General features: G+C 44.5%; 1 protein-coding gene across 1 annotated transcript in view; it reads left to right on the forward strand.

The window, feature by feature from the left end:
* The window catches only part of LOC117359225, a 313075-nt gene that overhangs the window by 12137 nt on the left and 287537 nt on the right, over positions 1 to 13401 (forward strand). The window contains exons 3-4 of the mRNA XM_033941598.1: positions 3029 to 3190; positions 12637 to 12748. Coding sequence (XP_033797489.1) covers positions 3029 to 3190; positions 12637 to 12748 — 274 coding nt within the window. The remainder of the gene's footprint in view (positions 1 to 3028; positions 3191 to 12636; positions 12749 to 13401) is intronic.

Consider the following 13401-nt stretch of genomic DNA (forward strand, 5'->3'; position numbering starts at 1 on the left):
GACAGCTCGCAGTACACACCGCTGGGTGTAAACTCGAAATTACTAAACGGGTCATCTGCGTCAACCCTTGTCTGTAGCTGAGGGCTGAGTCCTGGCGCCTCGCGGGTGAAGACTGAGCAGAAGTATTCATTTAACAGTTGGGCTTTTTCCGAGTCCGCTTCTACATAGTCTCCGTCTAGTTTCCTAAGACGTACTATCCCGCCTAAGTTCTTATTTCTGTCACTGATATACCTGAAGAAGGATTTATCTCCTTTCTGGATGTTCTTCGCTAGAGACTCCTCCATGCGGAATTTGGCCTCCCTAACTGCTGTTTTGACGGCTTTTGACTTGGCCAGATAGACTTCCCTAGAGTCCTGTTTCCCTGATTGTTTGTAAGAGATGAATGCTTTTTTCTTCTCCTTGATGAGGTCCGAAATCTCCACAGAGAACCACTGTGGCTTATTGTTACTTCGCCGTTTACTTACTGACTTAACATAGCGGTTTGTTGCTTCTTGTATGGTGGCTTTCAAAGTCGACCACATTTCTTTCACGTTATCGGTTTCTGCTTGGCTTTGTAGCGCCTGGTGAACGAAGTCTCCCATTTCTTTGAAGTTTGTGTCCTTGAATTTGAGGGCCTTGGTCAGTGTGGTAGATTTAGTGAAACCTTTCCTGAGATTGAACCATACCATGTTGTGGTCACTGGAGGCCAATGTGTCGCCCACCGAGACCTCTGTGACACTTTCTCCATTGGTAAGTATCAGGTCCAGTATTGCCTGATCCCTTTTTGGTTCCAACACCAGTTGCCTGAGTCTTGCTCCCTTCATAGAGTTTAATAGCCTCCTGCTGCTGCCGGAAGCAGAGGAAAGCGTGTCCCAATCCACATCAGGCATGTTGAAGTCACCTAACAATACTGTGTCCTCACGCAAGGTGATATTCTCTATATCTCCGATTAATTCCATATCTAGGTCATCCTGTTGTCTTGGGGGTCTGTATATTACGCCAAGATACAGGCATTTGTCCTTCCCTCTGGCCAAATTTACCCAAAGGGATTCCCCAGTATAGTGGACATCTGTGATTCTGGTGACCATAATGTCATCTTTAGTATATAATGCTACACCTCCTCCCATTTTGCCCTCCCTGTCCCGGCGAAGCAAGTTGTAACCTGATATGACCATGTCCCACCCGTGGGAGTCCATGAGCCAGGTCTCAGATATCGCCACCACATCCAGGTCGGCATTCCTCATTTCTGTTTCTAATTCCAGGATCTTGTTTCCCAGACTGTGAGCATTTACGTACATAGCCCTCCATGTTTTATGTTTGTTACGTCTCAGTGGGGATATTCCCGCTTGAGCTACTTGGACACCTTTAGCATTATTCGCATGTTTTGTACTTTCCCTAGACCCAGAGTTACAACGTCCACCTATCCCGGACTCCCCAGACCCAGAACTACAGTGTGTTCCTATCCCAGACTCGGAAATGTGTGTACCCTTTGGGGGTATTCCCGCTTGGGCTACTTGAACTCCTTTAGTACAATTTGCAATGTGTGTTCTCTCGCTGGACCCAGAATTACAATGTGTACTCCCCTTAGACCCAGAATTACAATGTGACCCAGAATTATAATGTGAGCCAACCCCAGACTCGAAAGTGTGTATACTCTCCCCTGACCCAGATCGGTGTTTACTTACCTTAGTCTCAAAAAAGTATTGGCAGCTTAGCTCACCAGGTAGGTTGTTTGTGCCCGTACCCTCCCCCAACTTACCTAGTTTAAAGCCCTGTGTAGTAGGCGGGCTAGACGGTGTCCAAGGACGTTCTTCCCTCTTCTGGTCAGGTGTAACCCGTCTGGTCCCTGTAGTCTTTGCAATACCTCTCCATGGTGCAAGAACCCAAAGTTCATCTCCTTGCACTAGATGATCATGGACTCATGAACTAACCAAGATCCAGTTTTGGATAAAAGTAATCACAATGACTGTAGTGTGAGTGTGAGTGTTAGTGTGAGTGATGGGGATTAGGTTCACTGACTAAATTATTCTGATATTTATTAATAAATTAAGTATTGGTAAGGTTTAAAAGTACTGTAATGAAATGAACTGTGGTAGATAAGATTAAAATTTAATTGATTCAGATAATACTTGTTTGTATTAAATATTTAATAGCTGGTTTTAAGAATTTGAGTTATCTAATAGGCAACTATTTAATTAACTGGGAAAAAACTCCAAGCATAGGCTTTAAGCATATTCATTAGGGATATCTTGAAAACCCGACTGCCTGGAGTCCTCCAAGACAGATTTAAGAACCACTGAGATAGGGCCTTGCTAACCCCCAGATACCTGCATGATCCCAGTAACATCCCCCCCAAAGCAATGAGGCCCACAGCCTGGAAGGCTGAGAACCTTCAGGCGTGCACCACAATTTAGCTGCCCCAAACCTCTAAACCTGTCTGCACACCTGAAGTCTCAGGCACCACAGCCATCACTGCAAAAGGGATGTGTAGCAACATTCCTTTCAATGGCCTCTGAATAGTCCCAGGATGACTCCCAATAATCCAGTCTTCGAGGGGTTTAGAAACAGCCAGTGGGAACCAAGCCACAGTTGCATCGAGGCACGTCTGAATGCATGAGAGATCAGAGGTGGAACAGTGGTAAGGGGCAGCCAGAAGGATGTCATCAGCTTAAAACTATGCAGGGACTAGAGCGGGAGAGAGGTTTAGGAAGAATGTTCTCATTGTGAAAACTGGCAAGTCCTGGAACCGACGGCTCATGCTGGTTTTAAACAGCAGACGAGATGCTTTTATTTCTGCACCAAATCCTGTCTTGTTGGTCTCCTCAGTTTCTTTCCAGCCCTCTCATTCTGTGGTTTCATAAATAGCTCATTACTCTATAGAAAATGTCAGCAATTGTATTTTCTGGAGTTCTTACATATTTGAATTTTTTAAAGAGAAAATTCTCCAGTAGCTTAGCTAAAGGCTTATGAGATAAAGAGAAAGATTACTATGTGCGCTGTCAGACTTTTTTCTCTTTTAACCATTCACTGGCTGTTTTTGTCCCGACAGCTAATCTGTACCTGGTTCAGTTGCTGGAAGACAAAAAATCCATCTCATTTGAAGAACCATCAGAAGTTCGAATAAGGCTGGTGTTTCAGATCCTGGACAGACTGGTACCTGAGCTAGGCGTGTACTCAGAACTGGTAAAACTCATTGCGGAAGAGATTTATGGTAAGTTGAAACCGTTCACTATGGGCTGGTCCCTGTGACTCCTGCTTCTAGGCAGGACATGCAGGATCTGAGTTCAAATTCCCATCTCATGGTGCCACTCCTGGGTTGAAAAAATGCCCTGAGGATCTCTTTCAGGAGGCACCCCTCCAGCCTTTGGGCCAGTTGGGTCTTTTTGCTACCTGTAGTAGTACTGTACTTTTTCCTTTGGGTTGGGGATGAGGAGAAACCAGGGAACATGAAGCACTGTGGTATGGAAAACAATCCACGATAAAAGCTCCCTTGTAGCCTTTCCAGGAGTTTCTGTTCACGGCTGTTTCAAGTCCTTTTTCTGTCTTTAGAGTTACTGTCTAATGAAAATGATAGTCAGAGTTCAGGACATGGTACTTCCTGGGCTGCCCAGGGTGGCAGAGAGTTCGAGTCACTACTTGGTTCTCTAACAGAGCACCTTCATTTATTTATTCATTCAATTTTCTATGCCGTTCTCCCCAGGGTGCCCAGAACAGTTTACATGAATTTTTATTCAGGTATTCAAGCATTTTCCCTGTGGGCTCACAACCTATCTAATGTACCTGGGGCGATGGGGGGGATTAAGTGACTTGCCCAGGGTCACAAGGAGTAGTGTGGGTTTGAACTCACAGCCTCGAGGTGCTGAGGCTGTAGCTTTAACCACTGCGCCACACTCTCCCCATTCTCTTCTTGGTTAGGCTGAGAACTTTTCAGCAGTCCCTCCTATTGTGATGTCATAATGCCTCATTCCACCAATGCCTAAGAGCCAACCTCATCGGTGATGTCACAATGGCTTGGTTTCCCTATACTTGGGCCCATTTGCTAGATGCATTTGCCTCATTGAAACAAAAAGTGTGGAATAACTTGTAAGTTTCATGACCCCACATTATATTTATTTATTCAATTTTCTATACCATTCTCCCAAGGGATCTCAAAACAGTTTACATGAATTTATTTAGGTACTCAAGCATTTTCCTCTTTGTCCTAGTCTATCTAATGTACCTGGAGCAATGGGGGGATTAAGTGACTTACCCAGGGTCACAAGGAGCAGCATGGATTTAAACCCACAATCTTAGGGTGCTGAGCACATAGCTTTAACCACTGTACCACGCTTCACTGCAAGCTTGGTAGCCCTTGGAGAACTCTGGGATGCCCCCCCCCCCATCATCATTATGAGTTGTTTTTCTTGTTACTTTGCCTCTCTACCCCTTTGTGGCAGAAAGAGGGAAGTGGATTGGGGGGAAAGCTGTATGCTGGAAGAACAATGAACGAAGAAGAGAATGCATTTGATAACCCCCACCCCCTTGCGGATCCTCCCAATGAAATGTTTAACAGTGGACTAAATATTCTTGACACATTAGTTGCTAAAATCATAGGCACATATATGAAGATATTTGGTGGCTCTCCAGCTTGATTGGAGCCATAGTGGCATCAACTTAAAAATTAATGATTTAGGTGCCCTAATAACATTGGTAGAGAATAATAATAATAACTTTATTCTTGTATACCGCAATACCATGGAAGTTCAATGCGGTTAACAAAAGAAGAGACTGTACATTTACAGCGATGTTACATATATGGCAATGAAAAGGCATATACTATGGAGGCCTGACATAGGCAGGACAATTAGATAAAACGGAAATTGATTAAGAGAGGCCATAAGTGGCTTGGCAAGCTTAGTGAAAGGAGCCCATAGTGAACCTAAAACGCGAAACAATCAATTAAAGAAACCCCTCAGCACAAACCACCAGGCCACAAGCAGGATTTGAACCCTGGTTTCTTTGGTCGTCAGCCCAGGACTCTGACCACTCGGCCAACTACTCCACATCTCAGTGAAGCATTTTGGAAAGGGCTTTAAACCATCTGTATTGTTTTAATGTTGGCGTTATGCTGACTCTGTTGTTTCGGACGCTTAATTACGACCCGTCCAGATGCAAAAGATGAGCAGCTTTTAAATCAATGTCCCGTCCCCTCAATAATAATAATAATAACTTTATTCTTCTATACCGCCACAATCTTGCGACTTCTAGGCAGTTTACAATCAAGAGTGCTGGACATTTAGCGAAATACAATAAGTAGATATTCAGAGGAAATACAGAGATCAGAGACCTCAGGAAGCAATAGTATAGAAATACAATTTGCTGAGCGAAAATGTAATATGTACATTTTAGTAGGTAATGTCCGACAGGACCTGTTGGGGATAAATAGCAACGTAAAGTTACCATAAAATGAAGAATCTATTGTATAGGAATATTTGCACCCTTAAGGGGCCTAAGAGAATACTCAGACTCCATTTACTCACCCGCCACTTCACAAGAATATGTACGATGGCCTACTAGCCACTCAGGCAGCAAAACCTGACCACCACCTCTCCAACTTACTGATAACAATGCCTTATTACAAAACCCTCCAAAGGGAAATAAAAACCCTGCTATTCAGAAAATTTATCAAGACAAACTAACACAGTACCACAAGAACATAAGAATTGCCACTGCTGAGTCAGACCAGTGGTCCATCATGCCCAGCAGTCCCCTCATGCGGCAGCCCTCTGGTCAAAGACCAGCACCCTAACCAGTGCCCGTTCTTGTTCAGCAGGAACTTGTCTAACTTTGTCTTGAATCACTGAGGGTATTTTCCCCTATAAGTTTCAAGTTTATTAGGATTTTATATACTGCCTATCAAGGTTATCTAAGCGGTTTTTACAATCAGGTACTCAAGCATTTTCCCTCTCTGTCCCGGTGGGCTCACAATCTATCTAACGTACCTGGGGCTATGGAGGATTAAGTGACTTGCCCAGGGTCACAAGGAGCAGCTTTCTACCACTCTGGGTGAAGAAGAACTTCCTTATGTTTGTACAGAATCTATCCCCTTTCAACTTTAGAGAGTGCCCTCTTGTTCTCTCTACCTTGGAGAGGGTGAACAACCTGTCCTTATCTACTAAGTCTATCCCCTTCAATACCTTGAATGTTTCAATCATGTCCCCTCTCAATCTCCTCTGTTCGAGGGAGAAGAGGCCCAGTTTCTCTAATCTTTCGCTGTACGGCAGCTCCTCCAATCCCTTAACCATCTTAGTCGCTCTTCTCTGAATCCTTTCGAGTAGTACCATATCCTTCTTCATGTACGGCAACCAGTGTTGGACACAGTACTCCAGGTGAGGACGCACCATGGCCCGGTACAGCAGCATGATAACCTTCTCTGATCTGTTCGTGATCCCCTTCTTTATCATTCCCAGCATTCTGTTTGCCCTTTTTGCTGCCGCCGCACTTTGCATGGACAGCTTCATCGACTTGTCAATCAGAACTCTCAAGTCCCTTTCCTGGGAGGTCTCTCCAAGTACCGCCCCGGACATCCTGTATTCGTGCATGAGATTTTTGTAACCAACATGCATCACTTTATACTTATCCGCGTTGAACCTCATCTGCCATGTCGATGCCCATTCCTTGAACCTGATTATGTCACGTTGCAGATTTTCACAATCCCCCTGCATCTTCACTACTCTGAATAATTTCGTATCGTCCACAAATTTAATCACCTCGCTCGTCGTACCTATGTTCAGATCATTTATAAAAAGATGTTAAAGAGAATGGGTCCAAGCACCGAGCCCTGCGGCACCCCACTGGTGACGCTTTTCCAGTCCGAGTATTGTCCATTTACCCCCCACTCTCTGTTACCTATGCTCCAGCCAGTTTTTAATCCACGTGAGTATTTCACCCTCAATTCCATGGCTTGCAATTTTCCGAAGTAGTCGTTATCCCAGGACAAGCAAGCAGCTTATTCTCAACAGGTGGGTGATGTCACCGATGGAGCCCCGCAGCGGACAGCCTCAGAAGCAGACTTGCTTGAAGATCTTTTAAGAGCTTACGAGTGCTGCACCGTGCATGCGCGAATGACTTCCTGCCCGAGTTAGGGCGCACGTCTCCTGTGAGGTACCTCAACTCAAAGTTTTCCGCGGAGCCGAGAAGTTCTCTTCACTTCAGCTCTGCAGCTCTTCGTTGCCTTCTCGCACCGCGGCTTTGTTATTTTCTCTTAGTTGCTGTGCCCGCACGTCTTCTATCTTTTTTCTTTTAAAAAAAAAGTTTTTTCTTGGTTTGCTTTTTTTCGGCCGGCGGTAGTTGAGGCCAGTAAGTAAGGTCAGTTGTAAAGTCAAATAGCACCAAAACCACTTTCAAACAGCTCAGGATTTTTTCCAAAAGAAATGAGTTCTGTTTATTATGTCCAGCCCATAGAATATTATACCCAAAAAACAAAACAAAACGGTCCTGGCTTATAATTCCTTCAGTCAGGCTTTTACAAGAATTATAAGAGTTCAGTTCTTACTGGACTGCCTTGCTCCCAGGTAGGCCCAGCAAACAATTAACAAAAAAGCAAACAGTTCTTCAAAGAAAAAAAATGAGATAAACATGTGGGTTCACTTCGAGGAAGTGCTTAGGGGGAGGGTTCTTCGAGTGGGCAGACTTGTTGGGCCGATGGCCCTTTTCTGCCGTCATACTCTATGTTTCTATGTAACTGTCTGGCGGACAAATTGAGTTGTCTTCTGCAACCTCACGAATGGACATTCAATTCCACGGCTCTATGTCAGGTGTTTGCTCAATGGGGGACTCCTCAGATAGACCTCTTTGCGTCTCCCCTCAACAACAAACTGCCTCAGTTCTGCTCAAGGATATATTCTCCTCATCGCCTCGAGGCAGATGCATTCCTTCTGGAATGGGCAGACCGGTTTCTCTATGCCTTCCCTCCATTCCCTCTGATTCTGAAGACTCTTGTCAAACTCAAGACCAACCATGCCACCATGATTCTGATAGCTCCTCGGTGGCCCAGACAACCATGGTACTCCCTTCTACTTCAACTCAGCACCAGGGAGCCTCTGCTTCTACCAGTTTTTCCCTCTCTGCTTACACAGAGTCAGGGGTCTTTGCTTCATCCCAACCTGCAGTCTCTACACTTAACAGCTTGGTACCTTACAACCTAACTGCCTCTCTTCAGTTTTCTCAGTCTGAACAGGACATTTTGGAGGTTTCTAGAAAGCCGTCCACTAGGCAGTGCTACAATCAGAAATGGACTAGATTTTCTGCTTGGTGTACTACTCGCAACATGGAGCCAATATCTACCTCCTTGTCTTCAGTTTTGGATTATTTACTTCACTTATCGCACTCAGGCCTCAAGCCTACATCTATCCGAGTCCATCTTAGTGCAATTACTGCTTTCCATCAGCCTCTTGAAGGGAAACCTCTGTCTGCACATCCTGTAGTTCCCACTTCATGAAAGGACTTTTCAATGTTAAACCACCACTCAAACCACCTCCAGTGGTCTGGGATCTCAATGTCGTCCTGGCTCAATTTATGAAGCCTCCATTTGAACCAACTGATAAGGCTCATCTCAAGTATCTCACTTGGAACGTCATCTTTCTCATTGCCCTCACGTCTGCTCGAAGGGTCAGTGAGTTTCAAGCCTTGGTTGCAGATCCACCTTTCACAGTTTTCCACCATGACAAGGTGGTCCTCCGCACTCATCCAAAATTCTTGCCTAAAGTTGTCTCAGAATTTCATATTAATCAATCTATTGTCCTTCCAGTATTTTTTCCAAAGCCTCATTCTCACCTTGGAGAAATTGCGCTTCATACTTTGTAAACGTGCTCAACCTCACAGAACAGCTCAACAACTTTTCATCTCCTTTGATCCAAATAAGTTGGAGCATCCTGTCTTGAAGTGAACCATATCCAACTGGATGGCTGCTTGTATCTCCTTCTGCTATGCTCAGGCTGGTCTCCCTCTGCAGGGTTGAGTCATGGGCCACAAAGTTAGAGCAATGGCGGCGTCTGTAGCTTTCTTCAGATCAACTCCTATTGAGGAAATCTGCAAGGCTGCCACTTGGTTCTCGGTTCATACTTTCACCTCTCATTATTGTCTGGATACTTTCTCCAGAAGGGACGGCCATTTTGGCCAGTCCGTTTTACAAAATTTGTTTTCTTAATTTGCCAACTCTCCCTCCATCCCATTATGCTTAGCTTGGAGGTCACCCATCTGTTGAGAATATGCTGCCTGCTTGTCCTGGGATAAAGCACAGTTACTTACCGTAACAGTTGTTATCCAGGGACAGCAGGCAGATATTCTCACAACCAACCCACCTCCCCTGGTTGACTTCTTAGCTAGTTATCTGAACTGAGGTATTTCACAGGAGATGCGCGCCCTAACTCAGGCGGGAAGGCACTCGCAAACTCTTAAAAGATCTTCAAGCAAGTCTGCTTGTGAGGCTGTCCGCTGTGGGGCTCTGTTGGGTGACGTCACCGCCTGTTGAGAATATCTGCCTCTGTCCCTGGATAACAACCGTTACGATAAGTAACTGTGCTTTCATGCGGAACCTTGTCAAACGCCTTCTGAAAATCCAGATATACAATGTCAACCGGATCGCCCTTGTTTATCTGTCTGTTTACTCCCTCAAAGAAGTGCAGCAAGTTCGTCAAACACAATCTGCATTGCTAAAATCGTGCTGACTGGTCCTCATCAGCCCGTGTCCGTCAAAGTGATCAATGATGCTGTCCTTTATCAGTGACTCTACCATCTTTCCCGGTACCGAGGTCAGACTCACAGGTCTATAGTTTCCTGGATCTCCCCTCGAACCTTTCTTGAAGATCGGCGTAACATTCGCCACCTTCCAGTCTTCCGGAATCTTTCTCGATTTGATCGACAGATTGGTTATTAGTTGAAGCAGTTCTGCTATGGACCCTTTCAGTTCCTTGATGACCCTAGGATGCCATCTGGTCCTGGAGATTTATCGCTCTTAAGCCTATCAATCTGCAAGAGATCTATTAGCATACAATGAAAGCAGTGCATGCAAATAGATCTCATGCATATTCATTGGGGAAATCCTGAAAACCCGACTGGATTGCGGCCCTCGAGGAGGGACTTTGACACCCCTGATTTAAGCTGTTGTAAGGACTACTCCTCCCGACATGACCATGTTTCATTATATCTTCTTTGGGGTCGAGGGTCCTCACTTAGTTTGAATCCTTTTCAACCGGCTTTTCCTTCAACTTAATCATTGCTGTGCATTGGCATTAAACTCCTCATTGAGTACATGGTCCTGTGAAGATTTTGGTTGAACTGTTGAGTATACAAAAGTTTTAAAACTTGAGGCAGCCTGCTGCTGATCCATTTTATATAAAAATAAAGGAGGGTTCGACTATAATTGTTGGGAACATTGGAAATAAATAGTTGTGAGCATTTATACTAGTCTGCTCATCCACAGTATTTGCTACCTCCTCCTCTCCCTATTGGCTAAGGCTCTTTACACCTGCAATGTGAGGTCATAGAGCATTATTGTTATAAACCAAGGCTCTTAATACTTGCATTGTGAGGTCATAGAACTTTAGGGTTATAGAAACATGATGGCATTATCTCCTTCTCCTCCTAAGAGATCCCATGTGGCTATCCCAGGCTTTCTTGAATTCTGCCTCCACCACCTCTTCCGGGAGACTGTTCCACGCATCTACCACCCTTTCTGTAAAAAAGTATTTCCTGAGATTACTCCTGAGCCCGTCACCTCTTAACTTCATCCTATGCCCTCTCATTGCAGAGTTTCCTTTCAAATGAAAGAGACTCGACTCATGCGCATCTATGTCATGCATGTGCAGATCCAAATTGTTGACAATTAATATCAATAATTGAATGTTAGCTTCCAATTATGGGTGCTAATTGGCTCATTACTCAATTAAATAGCGTGTGCCAATTGGCTGTGCACCCAAATTTGTACTCGCAATTTCTAGCGCCATATATAGAGAATCCAGGAGAAACTGCACTATGACCCTGGATTCTATAAACAGCGCCTTACGTTTGGTGGCGGTAGACACCCTATCGCCACCTAATTTAATTGCTTTAATTGACTACACCATTAAAAACCAATTAAAAACTCATTTAAAAAAGTAGGTGGCGCCTAAGGTCAAAGTAGACATGGTTAGGGGTGGAGATGACCTTAGGGGCAGCTGTGCGCGATTCCCCGTCAAACTTAAGCACTGCTAATCTAGACTTTTAAAACCTTGGCCTACATTACCGGCACCTACGTTTTTCAGGAGCCGCAATTCTGTTAACGGACCCTAGCGGGATTGGCACACAGCCTGCGCTGATTTTGAAGGTGTCATCTGATGTAGGCGCTGTTTACAGAATCCAGGCGTAAGTGTTTACTGCGGTTCCCTTTGTCTGATGCTACAGTTTGTTTAAAGATCAGAAACCATTTAGGGTGAACATAAATCTAATCAGAGGGAAAACTTTTTCATATCACTGTACAATGAATGGACTCGTGCTTTAATTTTGAGGCATTTGAGCAATGGCTGGGATCCTGATTTTGATGCACTGCGCACACCCCAATCAGATCTCCTGCATCTCTTTCCCTGGTGAAGAACGTTTTTCCAAGGAGTGCGGGAGAAAATAATAATAACAGTTTATATACCGCAAGGCTATAAAGTTCTATGCAATTTACAATAGTTAAAAATACAAGAAATTGAATAAACTGTGAGTTCCTGCCAGACTGAAACAGCGCCTGGATGTGAGAGCCGTAATCTTATAATGCTGGGACAGCTCGTCTCCCTCCTGTCGCCTGCATTTCATCACTCAGTACAGAACTGGAAGCCTTTAGTCATGTTTAATGAAATCTTCTTGAAAGTAAATGTGATTTTTTTTTTTTTGCTGTTTTGTTTTTAATCTTCATCAGCTAATGCAACAAACATTGAAAATGAATTAACCAGCTTTATCCTACCAGCCTACATGTTCTCTTTTCTATGTCTGTACGTACTTGTGATAAATACATAGACCGTGCTTTGTTTGCAGAGTGACTGCTGTCTCACACTCTACTTACATCTGTCTGGAAGTATTGAAAGGGGGGGGGAAGCCACTGTTGCCCTGTATTGGTAACATGGAATATTGCTACTCCTTGGGTTTTGGCCAGGTACTAGTGACCTGGATTGGCCTCCGTGAGAACGGGCTACTGGGCTTGATGGACCATTGGTATGACCCAGCAAGGCTCTTCTTATAGGAAGAGACGGATCTCGGGACTCTATCACAGGGACTCCTCTGGGATTTGAAATCATTACCTTTTTACAGAAAGGGTGGTAAATGCGTGGAATAGGCTCCCGGTAGAGGTAACATAGCAAATGGTCCATCCTGTCTGCCCAACCGTACATGCTCTATAAATTAATAACTTAGGGCTCCTTTTACAAAGGTGCGTTAGGGCCTTAACGTGCGGAATAGCGCGTGCCAGCCACTACCGCCTCCTCTTGAGCAGGCGGTAGTTGCGCTAATCCAGTGCGTGCGCTAAAAACGCTAGCGCACCTTTGTGAAAGGAGCCCTTAATTTAAATGGTCCTTTTTCTTAGATATTTTTGGGCCGGAACCCAGAGATGGTGCTTCTCCTCAGGAATGACTCTCTTTGCTGCTTTGTGTGTCTCTGCAGCTGCCGTTTACAGTCCACGTTTTACTGGGAGTTTGGCCATGTGCTCACAACCAGCGGACGAGGTCACACGGATACCCTACTTCACCTTGCTCACAAGGATACAGAATGAACGGTAAGGATAAACTCCAGTTCATCTTATAAAATTAACAAATTTTTGAACGCTGGGTACAGACTCAGAAAATGTGTTTATTTATATATATTTCTAGCACAGGATGCTTTACATAAATTTATTGTATAATTTTAATGTTTTTGTAATGTGCTCAAACCCATAACCAGAATGCCAAGACAAAACAACGGTTACCACGGGGCCGTGACAGACACGTCACTGTCCCTGCCAGCCTACCAAACTAATAATGGGGCTCATAATAATTTTTTTTTTTAAGTCTAAAAATCCTCCTAAATTGGTTCTTGGATGATCAACAAGACAGGTCGTCCAAGTACCGATAATCAAACAGGGTTTTAAACGTATCTAAAACCAGCTCAGGCCTTTTCCCTGCCTCTGTGCACCCAGAGCGAGAAGGGACGTTTTTGGAGGAATGGGTAAGGTGAGAGGTGGGCAGGATGTGGGCTGACCTAGACTTAGTCATCTGGCAGTCATAATCGAAAGTTTGACAAGTTGCCTGGACGGAACTTTTATACATTTTGATTTAGATCAAGTCAAAATAGGTATAAGTTCCGGATCGGGCCGCTGAGCTGATCACGGCAGGCACAGGCAACCCGTCCTGTCACCCCCCCCATAACAATTGCGGCAGGAGAGATGCTCAG

This window comes from Geotrypetes seraphini, chromosome 4 (genome assembly GCF_902459505.1).
Source record: "Geotrypetes seraphini chromosome 4, aGeoSer1.1, whole genome shotgun sequence".
NCBI lineage: Eukaryota > Metazoa > Chordata > Amphibia > Gymnophiona > Dermophiidae > Geotrypetes > Geotrypetes seraphini.